Raw genomic sequence first — 22331 nt, 5'->3', positions numbered from 1 at the left:
AGTTGCCCTGGAGACCACACAAACCTTAATTTGGCACTGAATGAAGTTAGACTGGTGTAAGAATTGCCTTATACACTGAATTCCATTGTCACATATAGTATGTTATCTCTAATACTAATTAGTAACAAGTTTATTCATTTTTGGGTAACATTTTTAGTATTATTGTATCTTATGCTACAGATTAGAAAGCTGAAAGAGCTGCGTGCTATGTTGATGGAACAGGACCCTACCGTGGCAGTGACCGTCCGGAAGCTGGTGTTGATTTCACTAATGGAAATATTCAAAGACATTGCACCTTCCTATAAGATACGTCCGCTCACCGAGGAAGAGAAGAATTCCAGGGTGAGGCGTCTGTAAAGTTGTCTGTTTTCTGACATTTCCTGTTTTGGGCAATAGATAAGTTTCCGAACCACAAAAAAAAGATTCAGGCGCTAATTTATTAAACCACGTAGTGACTGTAAAGATTGTGTATCTATATTTTGTTAACGCTTTTAATATGCTCGTGAATGCATATTGAGATGCCCTTATGGGTACCAAACAAATATTTATTTATTATCAGTTTCTGATATAGCGCATACTGATTCCGCAGCGCTTTACATAGTATAGTTGAACATTCACATCAGTGCCTGCCCCAGTGGAGCTTACAATCTATATTCCCTACCACACGCACACACACATTATAGGGTTATAATCCGGGCAGCACGGATGGTGTAATGGTTAGCATTACTGCCTCACAGCGCTGAGGTCATGGGTTCGATCCCCACCATGGCTCTAACTGTACTGAGTTTGTATATTCTCCCCGTACTTGCGTGGGTTTACTCCGGGTACTCCGGTTTCCTCCCACAATCCAAAAATATACAGATAGGTTAATTGGCTTCCAACAAAAATTAACCCTAGAATGTCTGTGTGTGCATGTACATGGTAGGGAATATAGAATGTAAGCTCCACTGGGGCAGGGACTGATGTGAATGTTCAAATATTCTCTGTAAAGTGCTGCGGAATATGTGTGCGCTATATAGAAACTGTTAATAAATAAATAAATACATTTTTGATGGGAGCCAATTAACCTACCAGTATATTTTTGGATTGTGGGAGGAAACCGGAGTACCCAGAGGAAACCCACGCAAGTACAGGGAGAATATACAAACTCCGCACAGTTAGAGCCATGGTGGGAATCGAACCCATGACCTCAGCGCTGTGAGGCAGTAATGCTAACCATTACACCATCCGTACTGCCCTAAATAGAAAAAAAAGTAAACCATACACTTTATAGAAATTGAGTAGGATTGAGCAAACCGCCAGAGGGATAGTAAATAACTATTTTTCCTATATAAGTTGTGGCCTGTTTATACCTACCAGTCCTGCTATATTTCTATAAAGCTCAGCCGTTACTTTTTTCTTATCGTTAAGTTTCCCTTTGCAAAGGGCTGATTCCACCGTGGGTGCAATAGAAAATAACCAAGCAAAGCTACATGCTCAGCAGGGTAGGAGGAGGCATGCACATTATTACATAGTTCATGGCATTATATCCTAATTACATATCTATTACATTACTACGTATGTACCTTTAGAAACCTAGCCCGGCTGCATGTTACCGGAATCCTCTATGTGGGAGTAGTACAGGGCAGCAGCCACGCGCTCAATGACCAATTTTAGCATTGAGTCGTTGCAGTGCAGTGCAGTGCAGTGCTGCATTATGTACAACGATGGAGGGTTTTAAGCTAATTATTGGAAATCATTCTTATGTTCTTTTTGCTTTTTCTCTCCTCTTATTTCCATAGACCATAAAATAATAGTGATTAGATCTACACTAACCAATATAATAACTTTCCTTCTACCGTGTGATGGGGTAATATGCTGTGGGTAATTTGAGCCATGTTCTAAATGTTATGAAACCAGTTGGTGTTCTGTGTCTGAGGATGGACATATGACATATTGAAGTCCACGAGAGAGATGTATGCGGGATGGTTCTGGAATGTACAACATTTTTATTGGTAAGCTGCTCAATCAGAGGTCTGTCATTCAGGTGCCAACAGGGAGGGGTAAATCTGGTTAGGAAAGAAAAACAGTTTGTATCCCTATTGCACACTGAATGAGAAATATACATATAATAATCAGACAATACAGAGATCTTGGTTGCATATATCTGCAGATATAGGGTTAAGCCCCCAGGCCGTACGTCAAGGCGTCTCTGTCACTGGGGGTCCCTAACACTGGGTATGGGTCTGGGGTGTGGGCCCCCAACATGCCGACACAGGCTGACTACTCCAGGGCAGCACACAAATGAAAATTAGTAAGTGTTAAATAAGAAGCACATAAGTGCTATGTAGGGAGGTGAAGGTGTGATTAAAATAATACATACAATAGGGAAAAACATAAATGTTAATAAAGTGTTAGGGTGTGCTACCCTGGAGCAGACCAGCCATACCAACAAAGGGGGAATCACACTCCCAAACCCATCCCATGCACAATAACAAATTTATGGGCCTAATAGCCCAGTGTAAGGCCACATGATAATGGCTTTACAACATCTGAGAGCCAGCTTACCTGGAGATACCCCTGGCTTCTCCAATGGCACTCAGGTGTCAGCAATCCCTCCTATTGCTGACCCATCTATGCCTCTCAACTGCACAACATTTTTATTGGTAAGCTGCTCAATCAGAGGTCTGTCATTCAGGTGCCAACAGGGAGGGGTAAATCTGGTTAGGAAAGAAAAACAGTTTGTATCCCTATTGCACACTGAATGAGAAATATACATATAATAATCAGACAATACAGAGATCTTGGTTGCATATATCTGCAGATATAGGGTTAAGCCCCCAGGCCGTACGTCAAGGCGTCTCTGTCACTGGGGGTCCCTAACACTGGGTATGGGTCTGGGGTGTGGGCCCCCAACATGCCGACACAGGCTGACTACTCCAGGGCAGCACACAAATGAAAATTAGTAAGTGTTAAATAAGAAGCACATAAGTGCTATGTAGGGAGGTGAAGGTGTGATTAAAATAATACATACAATAGGGAAAAACATAAATGTTAATAAAGTGTTAGGGTGTGCTACCCTGGAGCAGACCAGCCATACCAACAAAGGGGGAATCACACTCCCAAACCCATCCCATGCACAATAACAAATTTATGGGCCTAATAGCCCAGTGTAAGGCCACATGATAATGGCTTTACAACATCTGAGAGCCAGCTTACCTGGAGATACCCCTGGCTTCTCCAATGGCACTCAGGTGTCAGCAATCCCTCCTATTGCTGACCCATCTATGCCTCTCAACTGCACAACATTTTTATTGGTAAGCTGCTCAATCAGAGGTCTGTCATTCAGGTGCCAACAGGGAGGGGTAAATCTGGTTAGGAAAGAAAAACAGTTTGTATCCCTATTGCACACTGAATGAGAAATATACATATAATAATCAGACAATACAGAGATCTTGGTTGCATATATCTGCAGATATAGGGTTAAGCCCCCAGGCCGTACGTCAAGGCGTCTCTGTCACTGGGGGTCCCTAACACTGGGTATGGGTCTGGGGTGTGGGCCCCCAACATGCCGACACAGGCTGACTACTCCAGGGCAGCACACAAATGAAAATTAGTAAGTGTTAAATAAGAAGCACATAAGTGCTATGTAGGGAGGTGAAGGTGTGATTAAAATAATACATACAATAGGGAAAAACATAAATGTTAATAAAGTGTTAGGGTGTGCTACCCTGGAGCAGACCAGCCATACCAACAAAGGGGGAATCACACTCCCAAACCCATCCCATGCACAATAACAAATTTATGGGAACACACGGGAATTTATGGGAATTAAGCCACACGGGCAGGTGATAAAATAAACAATGTAATTAGTGGTACAGGTGACCCTATGTCTGATCGAAAACCTTTTGCCGCTGTATGGATGGCAAAAACTGTCACCCACCACCAATGAGCGGCAGGTAATACAGTTAAGGCAGCGAAAACATCCCTTTCTAAGAGCTAAAAAAGAAGATGAAGCACCAGCCGTACTGCTGTGTGCGACATCTGCATGCATTACCCAATCACGGATGTTGCGTCCGCGAGTGTAGCATGGCATGATTTTAGTGGTAGTTAAACCAAGGTCAGTATCAGACTGAACAATGGGCCAAAGTTTTTTACTGACTCCCCCTATATCAGGACTAACGATGTTAAAGTGATTGACCCATGGGAGTTTGTTGGTATTAGTCTGTTTGACCCTCTTGATCAACAGCTGATGACGGGGAATGGCCAAAGCTTTGTGTTTAGCTGACATGAGTAAGTCGACAGCATACCCACGTACTAAAAATTTCTCATACATCAAGTCAATCTGTTTAATGGCTTCAATGTCAGTGCTACAAATGCGGCGGGCTCTCAAAAACTGGGAGTAAGGCAACCCGTTTTTGAGGGGTCTCGGGTGAAAACTAGTGGAATGTAAAAATGTATTACGATCAGACTTTTTTTGGAATAAGGAGGTCTGGAAACCACTACCATCGAAAGATACTGCAACATCAAGATAATTGACAATATGTTCGTCAATACAGTAGGTGAGTTTAATCGGGCTATTGGATGAATTATGGCCCTCGATAAATCGCACAAATGCATCCCTACCGCCAGTCCACAGCAGGAATACATCGTCGATATATCGAACAAAAAATTTCACATGACCCGCTGATAATGGATTTTTGAAAAAAATCTCTTGCTCAGTGCGCATCATGTAGGCGTTGGCGTACGATGGGGCCACATTGGACCCCATCGCACAGCCAGACACCTGCAGATAGAAGCACTTGTCAAAAAGGAAATAATTACAAGTCAAAATCATGCGCAAAAGATCACAAATAAGAGAAACATTGGGTCCCTTGTAGGCTGTATGATGGGTAATCAGCTGTGCCACAGCACCAATCCCATCATCATTAGGGATCACAGTATATAGACTACTAATGTCAATACTGCACAGTAGACAGTCAGCAGGTATGTCGACAACAGTCGATAGTTTGTTTAAAAATGACGTAGTGTCAATTAGATGGTGCTGATAGTCCACTATGCAGGGCTGTAACAAAGTATCAATGTACACTGCACAATTTTGAAACAAAGACCCTCTTGCAGCGATGATGGGGCGACCAGGCGGATGTTCTAGGTTTTTGTGAACCTTAGGTAAGGAATAAATCAAGGGCACAACAGGGCATGCAGGAACCAAGGCGTCTGCCAGGTCCTGTTTAATATGACCATCCATCACCGCTGCAGTGAGTCTCTGCACCAGAGCCTTCTTGAATGATAAAGTAGGGTCATGATTCAATTTCTGATAAACAGTACTATCAGCCAATTGGCGTAATATCTCATTCTTATAATCACCCACGTCCTGAATGACGATCGCCCCGCCTTTGTCAGCGGGGCGTATGACAATATCATTATAGCACGATAAAGCACGTAATGCTTGCATTTCTTTATTAGATAAATTTGGAAAAACATTAGAAGAAGAACCAGACACAATATGATGAACCTCAGAGTCCAACATCCTACTAAAAGTCTTAATGGATGTGTTATTAGAAAAGGGTTCAAAAGTAGAGCGGCTTTGTAACTTACGCAAAGCAGGAGGGATGATGACACTGTCCTGTTGTTTGGAAGGGGACTTATGGAAGTGTTCATGCAGCCTGAGCTGACGATTAAGTCGATACTTTTCTACTTCCCAGTCGAATGGCTTAAAGGGGCATGTTGGCACAAATGAGAGTCCTCGACCAAGCACCTTGGTTTCATCAGGCGTAAGGACTCTGGACGATAAATTAATTATCGGTTCCTGGGTAGGGGTGGTCTCCCTCGCTTGCCACTGCCACGACCGCGTCCTCTTTCTTTGACCACCTCTGCGTGTATGCCGCCTGCGGCGTTTCCCCGGCGTGTACGGGGGCGTGCCCCTAAAGGCTGGTGCTTCATCTTCTTTTTTAGCTCTTAGAAAGGGATGTTTTCGCTGCCTTAACTGTATTACCTGCCGCTCATTGGTGGTGGGTGACAGTTTTTGCCATCCATACAGCGGCAAAAGGTTTTCGATCAGACATAGGGTCACCTGTACCACTAATTACATTGTTTATTTTATCACCTGCCCGTGTGGCTTGAGTTACGTCGGGAAAACCGACTGTACCCTACGTGTACGCATGGCGGCTCACCGTCATGCTATACGCGAAGCGATTGCCACGGGACATAGTGACCAGCCGGTTGCCCGGCATTTTATGCAGGCAGGGCACAATCTGTCGACTCTACGTTATATGATCATTGATCATGTGCCTGCCAGCATAAGAGGCGGGGATCGCTCTCGTAAGTTGCTGCAAACAGAATCTAGATGGATATTCCGCTTGAATACTCTGGCTCCGGCCGGACTTAATGAGCATCTAGGATTGCATTCTTTTTTATGAGATATTTTTCCTGTTATATTATCTTTTTGTCAGTATTGTTTACAATGCACCTTGTGAATTTGCATTCAGCTTCTGTGTGTATTACATTATTGTATCTTTGCATTTATATCGTTTTTTGTATTGCATATACATTGTTACTAAGTGTCTTCATTGCCATCTATTTTAAATGTTTTTAAATTGATTGTCTGCGTCCTTGGTTCCCATGGTTACCGGTGGTGTTGAGTTGACGTCACTAGAGTGCGTCCTCCACTACCTGATTGATCAGGTGTGCCTTGGCGCGGATTCTCTGTGGTGTGGGGTATAAAGGTGAGATTTGTGTTTGTATGTATTGTGATTGCCTGAAGACGATGTGAATATACAAATACATCGAAACGTTGCATTACTTGCGTTTTGTGTCAGTTATTTCCGAGTGCCGCCTAACAAGTTGTATACGCTGGAGCTCCTGCACGGGGAACTCTACTGGAAGGCACCGCACACATTGACCGATTGTACTGGAGTGCTACCCCTACCTGGTTCTACATTGAGGTGTGTCGTTTGGCAAGGACGCCGCATCCGGGGATTTACAGCACCTGTTGATTTTTTTACTTCACTCGTTTATGCCTAAACTTCACGGTTTTCTTTGTCTATGATGGCTGAAGGCACTGATACACCTGATGACTACATGCCGGACAGTGCTAATATAGCTCGGGCCACCCAAGGGCTTGCTTTGTCCTTATCTGATACCGACGCTGAAAGCATTTTGCTAAAGGAGGCATTGTGCGATGAACCAAAATCGCTTGAAGTGATATACCGTGACTGGTTGCGATTGAAACAACGTGAGGTCGATTTTCACTTGCATGCTGTGACTTTGAGTGACTATTATAAGCAGAAAATGATACCTCGTGGCTTTCGAGTCAAAAATTGCCCGACCATTGGCAGGTTCAACACTAATTTCTGCAAAAAATGGATCTCTGTCCTTAATAAATGTAGCTATGATCTCATGCTCCTCGTGATCGAGGAAGCTACAAGAGAACTGGGACTGATCCGGGATAAAATTGCTACACTCGAAACTGAGCATAAAACAGCATTTATACAAGATGAATCTGTCGACTGGCTTGGTCGACTTAACAAGCAAGTTACCACTTACCGCCAGGAACTTTCAGCGTTCAAGAAACAAAAACTGTCTAAAGTACACGCTGACTATGAGCGCAACCAAGTATACCTGTGGGTCAGTGGTGGCAGAAATGATTCTACCAGGGGGTCTATTCAACGACCTGGCACTCGTACCCGTCGCCAGGGGAGAGAGTATTATAACTCCAGATATGCCACTTCTACCAGCGATTCCGACTACAATGATGGCGGCTCCACACATACCAATGTGGTCAATCCAATCCCTTTAGGGGCACGCCCCCGTACACGCCGGGGAAACGCCGCAGGCGGCATACACGCAGAGGTGGTCAAAGAAAGAGGACGCGGTCGTGGCAGTGGCAAGCGAGGGAGACCACCCCTACCCAGGAACCGATAATTAATTTATCGTCCAGAGTCCTTACGCCTGATGAAACCAAGGTGCTTGGTCGAGGACTCTCATTTGTGCCAACATGCCCCTTTAAGCCATTCGACTGGGAAGTAGAAAAGTATCGACTTAATCGTCAGCTCAGGCTGCATGAACACTTCCATAAGTCCCCTTCCAAACAACAGGACAGTGTCATCATCCCTCCTGCTTTGCGTAAGTTACAAAGCCGCTCTACTTTTGAACCCTTTTCTAATAACACATCCATTAAGACTTTTAGTAGGATGTTGGACTCTGAGGTTCATCATATTGTGTCTGGTTCTTCTTCTAATGTTTTTCCAAATTTATCTAATAAAGAAATGCAAGCATTACGTGCTTTATCGTGCTATAATGATATTGTCATACGCCCCGCTGACAAAGGCGGGGCGATCGTCATTCAGGACGTGGGTGATTATAAGAATGAGATATTACGCCAATTGGCTGATAGTACTGTTTATCAGAAATTGAATCATGACCCTACTTTATCATTCAAGAAGGCTCTGGTGCAGAGACTCACTGCAGCGGTGATGGATGGTCATATTAAACAGGACCTGGCAGACGCCTTGGTTCCTGCATGCCCTGTTGTGCCCTTGATTTATTCCTTACCTAAGGTTCACAAAAACCTAGAACATCCGCCTGGTCGCCCCATCATCGCTGCAAGAGGGTCTTTGTTTCAAAATTGTGCAGTGTACATTGATACTTTGTTACAGCCCTGCATAGTGGACTATCAGCACCATCTAATTGACACTACGTCATTTTTAAACAAACTATCGACTGTTGTCGACATACCTGCTGACTGTCTACTGTGCAGTATTGACATTAGTAGTCTATATACTGTGATCCCTAATGATGATGGGATTGGTGCTGTGGCACAGCTGATTACCCATCATACAGCCTACAAGGGACCCAATGTTTCTCTTATTTGTGATCTTTTGCGCATGATTTTGACTTGTAATTATTTCCTTTTTGACAAGTGCTTCTATCTGCAGGTGTCTGGCTGTGCGATGGGGTCCAATGTGGCCCCATCGTACGCCAACGCCTACATGATGCGCACTGAGCAAGAGATTTTTTTCAAAAATCCATTATCAGCGGGTCATGTGAAATTTTTTGTTCGATATATCGACGATGTATTCCTGCTGTGGACTGGCGGTAGGGATGCATTTGTGCGATTTATCGAGGGCCATAATTCATCCAATAGCCCGATTAAACTCACCTACTGTATTGACGAACATATTGTCAATTATCTTGATGTTGCAGTATCTTTCGATGGTAGTGGTTTCCAGACCTCCTTATTCCAAAAAAAGTCTGATCGTAATACATTTTTACATTCCACTAGTTTTCACCCGAGACCCCTCAAAAACGGGTTGCCTTACTCCCAGTTTTTGAGAGCCCGCCGCATTTGTAGCACTGACATTGAAGCCATTAAACAGATTGACTTGATGTCTTAATGGCTTAAAGGGGCATGTTGGCACAAATGAGAGTCCTCGACCAAGCACCTTGGTTTCATCAGGCGTAAGGACTCTGGACGATAAATTAATTATCGGTTCCTGGGTAGGGGTGGTCTCCCTCGCTTGCCACTGCCACGACCGCGTCCTCTTTCTTTGACCACCTCTGCGTGTATGCCGCCTGCGGCGTTTCCCCGGCGTGTACGGGGGCGTGCCCCTAAAGGCTGGTGCTTCATCTTCTTTTTTAGCTCTTAGAAAGGGATGTTTTCGCTGCCTTAACTGTATTACCTGCCGCTCATTGGTGGTGGGTGACAGTTTTTGCCATCCATACAGCGGCAAAAGGTTTTCGATCAGACATAGGGTCACCTGTACCACTAATTACATTGTTTATTTTATCACCTGCCCGTGTGGCTTGAGTTACGTCGGGAAAACCGACTGTACCCCACGTGTACGCATGGCGGCTCACCGTCATGCTATACGCGAAGCGATTGCCACGGGACATAGTGACCAGCCGGTTGCCCGGCATTTTATGCAGGCAGGGCACAATCTGTCGACTCTACGTTATATGATCGTTGATCATGTGCCTGCCAGCATAAGAGGCGGGGATCGCTCTCGTAAGTTGCTGCAAACAGAATCTAGATGGATATTCCGCTTGAATACTCTGGCTCCGGCCGGACTTAATGAGCATCTAGGATTGCATTCTTTTTTATGAGATATTTTTCCTGTTATATTATCTTTTTGTCAGTATTGTTTACAATGCACCTTGTGAATTTGCATTCAGCTTCTGTGTGTATTACATTATTGTATCTTTGCATTTATATCGTTTTTTGTATTGCATATACATTGTTACTAAGTGTCTTCATTGCCATCTATTTTAAATGTTTTTAAATTGATTGTCTGCGTCCTTGGTTCCCATGGTTACCGGTGGTGTTGAGTTGACGTCACTAGAGTGCGTCCTCCACTACCTGATTGATCAGGTGTGCCTTGGCGCGGATTCTCTGTGGTGTGGGGTATAAAGGTGAGATTTGTGTTTGTATGTATTGTGATTGCCTGAAGACGATGTGAATATACAAATACATCGAAACGTTGCATTACTTGCGTTTTGTGTCAGTTATTTCCGAGTGCCGCCTAACAAGTTGTATACGCTGGAGCTCCTGCACGGGGAACTCTACTGGAAGGCACCGCACACATTGACCGATTGTACTGGAGTGCTACCCCTACCTGGTTCTATATATATATATATATATATATATATATATATATATATATATATATATATATATATATATATATATATATATATATATATATATATATATATATATATATATATATATATATATATATATATATATATATATATATATATATATATATATATATATACAAAGTTTCTTGGAGAGCAGCACGTCCACTAAGATATATAGCTGGCTCCGGTGCCTTCCTGGAGGGAAGAACCCCACTAGTAATATAGACAGGTACGGCGGCACCCGGAGGCTTAGTAGAAGAAATTACAACTGCAGTTTAAAGTGATCAAACGTTTTCGATGTTTATTCCATCGTCATCAGGTTTCGGGGACTAGCAAATAAAAACCCTTGGAGTGCCGCCGCCTGCCTGCTACTTCCTTTACAATACCGATCCGGAGGGCACCCAGGTGCATACCCATCAGTGTCGGAGTGCCGATCCGCTTCTCCTCTCTCTCTCTCTATATATATATATATATATATATATATATATATATATATATATATATATAAAAAAAAAACACACATCAATACAATGCAATACAATATTAATAAATATTATATATATATATATATATATATATAATTTACAGTATCAGTATCTTTTCATTTGAACATATGTCTTTTCCAGATTAACATGAGTTAAAAATTGATCTACTATTAATTAAGTTATATCTTAAGAGATGAATATTTTGATGAAAGCCATCGGGACCAAATACGATAATATTTAAATTCAGCCTTACGATTAATATATAAATATTTCTCATGTAACACTGTTACATTCACCAACGAAATCCAGGCCTTAAAATCAGGCCCTGATGAATCCATCCAGAGTCTAGCTATGCAAACCTTAGCCAATGTACACAAATTAATTATATATTGTCTAGAATGTTTATCCAGGACATCCTTATCAGATACCCCAAGGCAGCAAAATCTTGGTGTTAAGTTTTTTAAGGGAATTCCTGTTACAGATATAGCTTGAAGCACTTTAGTCCAAAATAGTTTAACCACCGGACAATCCCATAATAGATGCCAAAATGTTCCTATGTTACTTTTACATTTGGGACATATATCAGAAGTTCTTCCACCAAATTGTACTAATCTAACCGGAGTCAGGTAGGTTCTGTGTAAAATAAACAGTTGAATTTGTTGAAATCTAATTGAAGCAGTGGAATTACGAGGACATACAAGTGCCTCATTCCATTCAACCTCAGACAGCCTACCCACCTCTAATTCCCATTTCTGCTGCAGGTTTGGTAAATCATTAGTATGATGATATGTTTGAAGAAAATTATATAAACATGAGAGTGCACGTTTATAGCCCAGTTTTAACAGAAATGCTTTTAGAGGAGAGGGTCGAATATGAGGAGGGCCTTGAGGAAACTGCAAAGACAATGCGTGACGAAGTTGCAAATATCTGAAGAAGTACATAGATGTAAAATTAGACTCCTCTTTAAGTTGATTAAAAGATTTTAAGACTCCATCCTGATATAGCTGACCCACAGATATTACTTCGCTAACACCCCGCACCACTTTAGGGTCAAGGGAGGAAAGCTTTGTATAATTTAGAAAATTCCATAAAGGAGTGTCTGGGTCAACATCCTGAAACTTCATTAAAACATGTACCTCTCTCCATATTTTTTGAGCCTGAATAACAAGTGGTATCTTTTTATGTGAAAAGATGTCACCAAACAATGTCTGGACGGGTGAAAGTCCATGTTTCATTTCATAAACCAGTAAGCTTGGTAGGGAATCTGAGGGACATTCCTGAAGCCATAGTCTCAAATGAGATAACTGAGCCGCATAATAATATAGTCTAAAGTTTGGAAGTGCTAGACCACCTGATGCCTTAGATCTGGTTAGTACATCTAATTTTATGCGAGGCCTCTTATTCCTCCAAATCAAGGAAGAGACCATACTGTTAAGTTTCTTAAAAATAGCATTTGGGAGATATATTGGGGCCTGTTGAAATATATATAGAAATTTTGGTTGCACTATCATTTTTATTAAATTAGTTCTTCCAGTTAATGTCAGAGGAAGTTTAGACCACAACCTGATCTTCTCTTTTAAATAGGCGAAGAGGGGCATTACATTCAGTGAGATAAATTCCTGCATATTATTAGACACCCACACACCCAAATATTTAAACGAGGTAACCCACTGTAATGGAAGTGGAATATGGGGTATGATAGGGGGCTGACCCTTAAGAGGAAGGATGGAAGACTTGGCCCAATTTATAGTAAGACCAGAGTATTTCCCAAATGTTTCTATCACTTGAAGTACCACCGGCATGGAAACCGTATAATCTTTATTTCTTAGCCAAAACTAATATGAGGCAGTATAGCAGTTGTTCAGCTGCAAGTTGTGACTGTAGCTGTGAATAGGTGCTCGGTAGAAGTGTACTAATGTCCTCCTGTACACACTGTATTATTAACAATGGGTATGACACAGTGGGAGGTCCCCAGGAAGAGGACTCCTGTGTAACTAGCCAATGGGAGACTGGTGGCAGGCTTATACAGGAGGGAGAAGCTACAAACTGAGATCAGGCGTGGCTGTGTCACAGGAGGCTGGTGACAGTGCAGCATACAGTATGTGTCTCATGCTAGACCTCTTCTTGTAGCCGGCTTGATAAATAGGCATGTGATTGGTAAAGCTGTGTATTGGCATGTCATTCTGTCCTTGGTGTTGATTCCTCTAATTATATTTCGGAAAACAGGTTAAGAAAGAAACTCAGAGAGTCAGAGAATTTGAGGAAGGTCTGGTCAGTCAGTACAAGTTTTATCTGGAAAACTTGGAGCAGACAATAAAAGGTAATGTAATGTATGTATATAATGTGTCAGTTTTGATGCTAATGTGAAGTACACTAGGTGATATACATGAGATTTGGTCACTTTTAATGCAATTGCATCAAATTATTGCGTAATACGCCTCCAAATCTCATGTATTTGACAGCAGGTTGCATTTCATCAGACCTACTGTGAAATACATGCAATTTTGATGCATTTTATGCAATTTATGACTGTAATTAGTGTTCACTCTAGGCTGGAGGGATCACTAGTAATCACATAAAAAGTGAGCTACTGGGTCACACGTTCTGCATGTAGGATATGTCTGATTGCAGCTAGGCCGGCTTGGCTGGGATCGCATGCAGTCCTGCCACCTGGAAAGCTCCTGGCAGTTCAAGGGGAATTGCAGGTGTATGGCCACCTTAAGAGTGGTATGATGTGTGTGTATATACACAAAGTTGGGAAGAAAATATATATGCAGAATAGTTGGAAAACCCTGGGGTATTGGATCACCAAGCTTCTACGCTGTTGTAGCTTACACCAGAGGTTCCAAAACTCGGTCCTCAATTTATGCCAATGGTCAAGGTTTTCAGTATATCCATGGATGAGCACAGATGGTTAAATCAAGATTGGTTATCGTAATAACCTGGACCATTAGGGTTCCTTGAGGACTGAGTTTGGGAACCGCTGGCTTACAAATTAACTAAGCAGTAATATCACAGAAAGTGCTGCAGTGAACTAGTGGATCGCACTCTTTGCCTGTGTGTATGGTAGTATGGCTTTAAGGATAAACATCTGTTAACCTGAAAAGAGGGGTAACTGTTGGGGCGTTTTTGGCAGAGACTTCAGTGTCAACGACAGTGGTACTCGGTATAAAGCATGATATATGGGTGGAGGCTTTCTGTGGTCCATTTAATGAATAACAGTGCATTGTTCTTCATGTAAGTCTATATCCTTTCTCACAATTTGTACCTTCCATGCAGATTGGAAACAAATGAAAGCGAAGAAGAGTGAGGTGGTGTCATTAAAGGCCTACAAAGGGCTGGCGGAGGTGGCGGTTACCTGCTTGTGCGAGCTGATGATCTCCCTTTCTCACTTCAACTTCCACAACAACATCATCGTCCTCGTGGTACCACTCATCAATGATCAGTCCAAAAAGGTCAGCATTAGCCACTTTCCTGGGGTATTGAGTTCAGGAACACAGTTGTATGCTTTTTCTTTGGTTTATACCGGTCAGCCGACCTGTAAGTAGTGCCAGAAACACATGGGTGCGGAGCTCTTCCAGCGCATGTGGGATGCAATCGGCCATTGACAATTCTTAGAGTGTTAAAAAGGTAAAGCAAAATGTAGCTTGGCAAAAGTCCCAAGTATAAAATCAATATTCACTTAATAAAGAAATAACACATTTATTCAGCATAAAACGAGAATACCGTATATACTTGAGTATAAGTCGACCCGAATATAAGCCGAGGCACCTAATTTTACCCCAAAAACCTGGGAATAATCATTGACCCGAGTATAAGCCTAGGGTGGGAAATGCAGCAACCAACTGACAACTTCAAATCCTGCCGCCATGAATTAGAATAAAATCACTGCAAATCTGGGTAACTGGAAACACCAGTACTTCTGCCAGGTGAAGGCCCCCATGCATCAGAGATGTACTGGGGGCAATGGGCTAATGCTAGCTAGAAAGTACAGTGTAATGACAGGAGCACTATCTGTCTTCAGAACACACAGAGAGGCAACCTGACTGGCAAGCCCCCTGTGACAAGATTCTGACAGTCATGTTGCCTCTCTGTGTGTTCTGAAGACAGATAGTGCTCCTGTCATTAATACAATTCATACAAAGAGCACAGCAGCCAAACCAGCAACACCTGGTTTACCCAAAGTTTCCCCGAAGTGAGGCAGTAATGACTGTAAGATGAGGAGGCTTACCAAGGTGATATAGGGCAACAGCAGTGTATAACAGCAGTAGCTGTGACAAGTAGGCTCCTCAGAATCTCATAGGGCATCACATATGCCTCCTGATGGCAGCAGGGCATTCAAGGTGCCTCCAGACCCCAGGGTCTAAGCACACCAGCAGCCTGTGTGTAAAGGTGGTGCACGCCACCTCCAATATGGCCAACGCTAGCCTTCTGGGAAAAGGGAGACCTGGAGATATAAATTCCAGTCTACCCGCTAGTGGCACCGATCTGGGGCAGGAGTCGTCACCTAATGAGTGGACGGGGGACGTTAGGAAGCTCCGGATTGCCGCGCACGGCCGCGGACCACCATACGGAGCTCTGGAGGCAAATGCAAGGCACTAGAGTCCCCGGCTTTGTGGAACGGGGAGGCCTCAACATGCAGGGACAAGTCACGTCATCCCCCGGCTCTGCGGCTGATACCCCCTTGAACCGGACAGCTGGTATGCAGCAGCCAGGAGCTAGATAGAGGGTGGATGTGCTGGGGAAATGGTTAAAGAACAGGAGCTCTGCTGAGTGACTAGAGTATAAGCCGAGGAGGAATTTTTAGCATAAAAAATGTGTTGAAAAACTCGGCTTATACTCGAGTATATACGGTATGTGGATGTTCACAATGGGTACTAATTCCCAAATTAAATGAATAGTGAATAAATCAAGTGTGTACAACTCCAAAGGAGTAACCGTAATATATCAGCAGAAGCGGAATTGTACCAGTAGGAGGAGGTGAGTGTCCACGGGATAAAATCAGAATCGGGAAGCTTTATTGGCCAGGTATATTCGCGTATACTAGGAATTTGATTTGGATTGTTGTGCAACAGCCGGGTAGGTACAATTAGACAGTGACAGTACAGATATACATACAGGTATACGCTAGATGTACCCTGGGCATTATAGACAGGGCCGGATTTGTCACTAGGCCCGTGAGGCACGGGCCTAGGGGCGGCACCTGTTATGGGCGGCAGCTGGCAGGCACCTGCTGTCGCGCAGTTTGTCAGTCCGACACTCCTTTACAGAGCGGCAGCCTGCCACCGCTCCTCAGTGCAAGGAGGAGGTCTCTATCCTCTCTGCCTCCGTCCTCACAGCTATGCCAGTGTGGTCAGCAGCGCTGCTGCTGCCGTTCTTTGGCTGCCGATGTACCTGTCCAACTCTGCCCGCACTGCAGCCTGAAGCTACAGATACCCGTCCCTCCCTTCTTCCGAGCAGGGCATGTGCCCTGCTCACACGCTGACAATGTGAACCTCCGGAGTCCGTCCGTCTGCTACTGCCTGCACTCAGGTTACGAGCCCCCCTCCCTCCTCTCCTCTCTTCATGCTGCACGGAGCAGAAAGTGTCTGGAGCACTTAACTGTTTGCATCCTGTGTCTAACAGTAAGTGCTAATAAAGTATGTTATTGGTGACTAAGTGCTGGTGTTTTTTTTTTTTTATTATGGCATATACAGTGTATATATATATATATATATATATATATATATATACACACACACACACACACACACACACACACACACACACACACACACACACACACACACACACACACACACACACACACACACACGCACATATACATACATATATATGGAGGGGGGGGGCGCCCCTGATTATAGACGCAGGGTACACACACCCGCCGAGCTGCACAGCGCCTAGGCAGCCATCAGCGGTGCCACTGGTCGCTGCAACAGCCAGGTATGTAACAGATCTGCAGAGACAGTACAGATACAGATTGCTGTGCAATGTACTAGACAAGGGAGACACGGGGGTCACATTTGACTGAGTGCACAGATCCTAGGCAACCATCAGCGGCGCCATATTGGTCATAGTTACTTCCAGGTCAGCAGCAGGGCCTCAGCAAGCCATTTTGCCATATTCAGCAAGTTTTTTGACTGAGTCCGATCTACTGGGAAGCTGAGGGTTTTCCGGCATGTCCAGGGGCCATGGGTTGGGGTGCGGGTGAGGGATGGTCCAGTGTGCAGGGGGGAGGAGGTGAGGCCGGGGGCCGAGGCTGGGCCTTCCTTGGGTTGCAGGCCCATTGCCTTACCTCCTCCTATGTGGTTCTCCCCATGGGCCACTGCTGTATTTGTCCAGGGGATCCTGCAGGTCGGGATGCTAGGGTCAGGGTATCCAAGTCGACGGGACATCCTCTGTCCATTCACGAGAAGTTGGGGGGGGGGGGGGCGGGGCGGTGGAGAAGCCAGCTAGACTCCACAATGTCTGGTGACTGCTGGCTGCATGAAATTGAATAGGCCCAGGAGATTATGCCAATAGTCACATCAAGTAATTTCCGAGTCTATAGTGTATATGCCCTTCCTAGCAAGTTTAAACCCATACAAAGCAAACTCTCTTTAGAATACCGCTGGCCATTTGCAATACATATAACATCATGAGGTCTAGTTTTGCTACTTTTATTTCATTTTACATAATGCTATCTGAATAGGTGGTATGTTGTGATGCTGTAAAACGTATGCTGGATAGTTTTGGTGTCTAGATTATTTAGTCTATCTGTATAAAAATGATCTTTATACATTTAAATACAGTTTTTTTGTTTTTTTTGTTACTTTTTCTGGTCAGATTCATTAGTGTATTTTGTTAAAGTTGGTGCATGTATTTCACCTCGTTGATGGCTAGAGGGCAGCAAAGTGTCATTGTCGGAGATGGCAGATCAGATTAGCTCTTGAAAAGAAACATGCTGTATGTACGACACAGCTCAGGAATGTGGTCTCAGAAAGACATTTGAGTTCTTAGTGATAGTCCGTTTCTACAAATTGGGGACTAAATACGTTTTATTTTATTTATTTACAGTTTCTCATGTAGCGCAGCAGATTCCGTTGCGCTTTACAATTGTACATTGAGTGTGTAATTCAGAAATTAGTAATTTCTTTATATGTGTGTCAGGAGCACTAATTCTAATGTCAATGCGTGTAATTCAGAGCCTGGTCATTGCACCGATTTTTACCAGATACGTTATACGGGTGCCTTAGCGTTCGTGCTCCAGACACAAATATAAAGAAATGACTAAGGTACCAGTGAAAATAATGTCCACAGGGGAATGGAGATCAAGAACTAAAAACAAGTTATTTCCCAATGATCTGTACAACTGGAGGTTTAAAAGTCCCTTGTAACATGAATAAATCCATTGTACTATAATATAGTACATATCGGGGCTTACTATGTTAGTCTTCTATCTGACTGTACAAGTCAGATCACCTGTCACTGGCAGAAAGCATCTAGAACCTAGGTAGAATTTTAGTATGCTTCTCATATTAGCTGTATGCATACCTGTCACAGTTGCTATAATTGAAAAGCCGAGTACACCCTAGACCAGAGGTGGCCAAACCGTTCCTTAAGTACTACCAACAGTAGTCAGGCCACCTGTGGGTATAGAGTACATGTCAGTTAGTATGCAGCATATGTTTAAAAATGTGACGGTTAGTAATGATTACACCTGTGCTCCAGCTAGGTGGTCTGGAAAACGTGAACTGTTGGTAGATCTCGAGGATTAGTTTGGCCAGCCCAGCTCTAGACGATTCGTTCCATGAGCAATATTGTTAAGGATTCTGCTGAATTCCAGGACAAATGATATAGTGCATAAACCATATGATTCAGTGATGTCATCCCGTCCCATACTCCAAACATGCAGTCATTGAAGACAGTCAAATTGAGCTGCATACACAGACGATGGAGGACATTGTTACTGTGGGAGAGTGCATCGTTGACAATATTGAGCGTACACACTAAGTGATATTAGAAAACCATATTTCTTCTTCCTACTTCATGGCAGCCTTCACAATGGGTTTAGACCCCTTTCCCAGCTATAAACAGTCACTTTTTTTCTTAGGATCTGCCCACCTCCGGTATAAAATCCAACACCTCCCTCTTCCATTTAGCCTTTCTCAGCTGCAGGTTAGGTTTGTTATTTTTTACTCACAGTAGGCCAGTTGTGCTGCTGTGTTCTGGGGCTGGGCTGGCAGTGCCTTTACCCTTCTCCCCTCTCTGCATCTTTCTGCCTGTGGCTTGGGCGATTGGTGATCCCCCCTGAGTGGAGCAGGAACTGTGTGGAAGCAGCTGGTGCGTCCCTTGTGGGTGCATACGCTTCGGTGTGGTTCTGGCGGCGGGTGCCAGATGCTTAATTGCCCTAATGTTACCTGCATTTCAGATTTCTAAAAGGAAAGCTATGTTTCTTAAAGCAATTACATCCGCTAGAATTGTGGGCCAGGAAACCTTATCTCAAGATAATTCCAGACAGGAATGTTTTTCGAACGATTAAATCTTTTTTGCCTAAGATTGTGTCTACCTTTCATATCAAACAGGAAATTATATTACCAGCTATTTTTTTTTCCTGAACTGACAAATAAGAAAGAAGAACATCTTCATACTTTAGAATTTGTTAGAGCAATTTCTATTTGCTTGGATAGAGTGAAAGTTTCAGACGATCCAAGATTTTATATCTAAACCCGCTCTAGTTGGGTAAAGGAAATAATCACATTTGTGTATAAGAAAGTTGATCATAAAGTTCCAGAGGTAATTAAAGCACACTCTGCCAGAACCATATTTGTTTCGTGGGGCAATAAAGGCACAGGTGTCGGGTAAAGAAATGTATGCAGCAGCTACCTGGTGGACAATCCATACCTTTTCTAAGCATGATGCATTGGATGTGTTGAATGATCACTTTGGGAGTCGTGTCCTGAGTCCTTCTTTAGCTTAAGGCAGGCATGTCCAAACTGTGGCCCTCCAGCTGTTGTGAAACTACACATCCCAGCATGCCTTGCCATAGTTTAAGCATTCCCAAAAAAAGCAGAAGTTTGGCAAGACATAATGGGACTTGTAGTTTCACTGGAGCTGGAGGACCATAGTTTGGTCATGCCTGGCTTAAGGTTTTGTTTTGCTGCCCCCATTTTTTGCTTTGGTATATCCCATTGTAAGGGCAGCCATGAAGTAGGAAGAAGAAAACCGTGAATAATACTCACGATAATTCCATTTCTTCGGAATACTTCATGGCAGGCCCTCCCTGTTTGTTCTATATTCTTTGGATCATGGGCGGAGACACTCTAGACCAAGGGTGTCCAAACTTTTTGCGACGAAGGCCAAATTTGGTGAAGTGTAAATGTGGGGGGCCGACATTTCAGCCTGACATTCTTTGAATCATTAATCACACCAGAATGGTCCCCCACTCTGCCCCTATTGACTGTATGTCCCCCTGCCTGACCCTCCTTCACTGTATGTCCCCCACTCTGCCCCCATTGACTGTATGTCCCCCTGCCTGCCCCCTCCCTTCTCTGTATGTTTCCCAGCCCCTTGTGTGAGCCATAGGACGGAGAGGCAAAGCAGGCACTGCAAGGACAGGAGATGCTTGGGCTCCTGCTGCCGCATTCCTCCGCTCTGCATGTTACGAAAGAAGGGGGGAAAAAAAGATCGGGAGTCCTAATGGTCTAAACCAAAAGGTTTCCTCGGTCTAATACCTGGCGCTTGTTTATAGATTCAGTATAAATTTAGATTTAGAAAATAGATAGTGGTTTTTATTGCTGCAGCAACGAAATTATGAGCAGCCGATTACTCATACTATAATTGGAAACACTTTAAACAGTTACGTTGCGCTGCAAAATACCAGTATCAGTTTGCTGTGCACAAAGAGATCGGACACACTGTTCAGATTTTACTATAGAAATTTATATATGCAAAAAGTAATCAATAAAACACTTTAAGTTTTAAAAAACATGTAAACAAATTACGATCAATAGCGATCTAAATTCAATAAAATTTCAATAAAGATTCACATCCGGTACAAAGTTTCCGCTATGAGGTATTGCCTCCAATATTATTTAGCTTGTTAGGACAAAAAGAGGTAGATTATTAAGCGTCCCTTTCTCTACTGTGTTAGCATGTGAGCATACACGCACGAACCACAGTTCAATTGAGCAGCAGACGAGGGGTTAATAAGCACATATGGTTTTGTTAGTTCACCAGTTTGATCACAGGCAGGGTGATTTTTTTCATACATCCAATTTGTTAGTCAGAAAGCTCAGTTAGTAAGCAAGATAGCCCATGTGATGGGTAAACAGTAAGCTGTATACTGTAAGCGTAGATTTAATTTGCTATGTTGTGGCAGGCTGAGGGGATACGGTATAATAGTCACCTCACTTGTAAGCCGGCTTCAAGCAGCAGTCCACAGCAGCGGGTGGCTGGCGTGGAGAATACACGCTGTTGGAGGGTTTGGAATTCCTCACCATAGAAGCGCTGTGCTGGTAGTGTGGGCTTCTCGTTCGCCTCTGATGTTTGTGGCGAGAATCCGGCCGGCAGGAGATGTAGCGTGCGGTAACGCTGCAGGAGGACTTCAGTGGAAACTTTCAAAGCCCGGATGTGACGTGAAAATGGAAGTCGTCAACACGTTTCGTCTCCAAGGAAACTGGAGAATTTCTCAAGACAAGACAGGTTACGAAAGCAAGCTTCCCCCTTACTGCACCCCCTCCCCACACACTGCCGTCACTGTGATTGTGGAGTAGGGTGTTATACAATTGCAGCTGCAGGGGTTTGATGCATACTCACCTGAAAGATGCCAAACACATCTCACTGTGGTAGCTGGCACCTCCTCACTGCAGCAGACAGCACGGCAAAGGCGCGCTCGCCGGGGCCCCACCTTTAGTGTCCTGTGCTTCCCACGTCTGATGCTCTGCCCGCTTCCAGCTGGAGGCTGCGGGCCGCTTGAAATGACAGCACGGGCCGCAATTGGCCCCCGGGCCTGACTTTGGACATGCCTGCTCTATACTAAATGGAGGAGGGAGGAGTTGGATTTTATAAATGAGGTGGGTGGATCCTAAGAGAAAGTGACCTGTCTATAGCTGGGAAAGGGGTCTATACCCATTGTATGGACTGCCATGAAGTATTCCGAAGAAATGGAATTATCGTGAGTATCTTTTGCTGTTATCACTCAGAACGGCCAAAATGAGAAATATCATTAAAATTTAGCTTAGTGTA

At 43.7% G+C, this 22331-nt stretch overlaps 1 protein-coding gene across 2 annotated transcripts in view; it reads left to right on the top strand.

Annotated features, from left to right (window-relative positions):
- Window positions 1-22331, top strand: part of NOC3L (NOC3 like DNA replication regulator) — a 61199-nt gene that overhangs the window by 10279 nt on the left and 28589 nt on the right. For both annotated transcript variants that reach the window (XM_083149012.1, XM_083149010.1), the window contains exons 7-9: window positions 181-342; window positions 13332-13425; window positions 14385-14560. In XM_083149012.1, the coding sequence (XP_083005138.1) occupies window positions 181-342; window positions 13332-13425; window positions 14385-14560 (432 nt within the window). The remainder of the gene's footprint in view (window positions 1-180; window positions 343-13331; window positions 13426-14384; window positions 14561-22331) is intronic.

The sequence above is a fragment of the Crinia signifera genome, chromosome 6, assembly GCF_055691185.1.
Source record: "Crinia signifera chromosome 6, ASM5569118v1, whole genome shotgun sequence".
Lineage (NCBI taxonomy): Eukaryota > Metazoa > Chordata > Amphibia > Anura > Myobatrachidae > Crinia > Crinia signifera.
The sequence above is the reverse complement of the archived record's forward strand: the minus strand, read 5'-3'. Positions and strand labels throughout refer to the sequence as shown.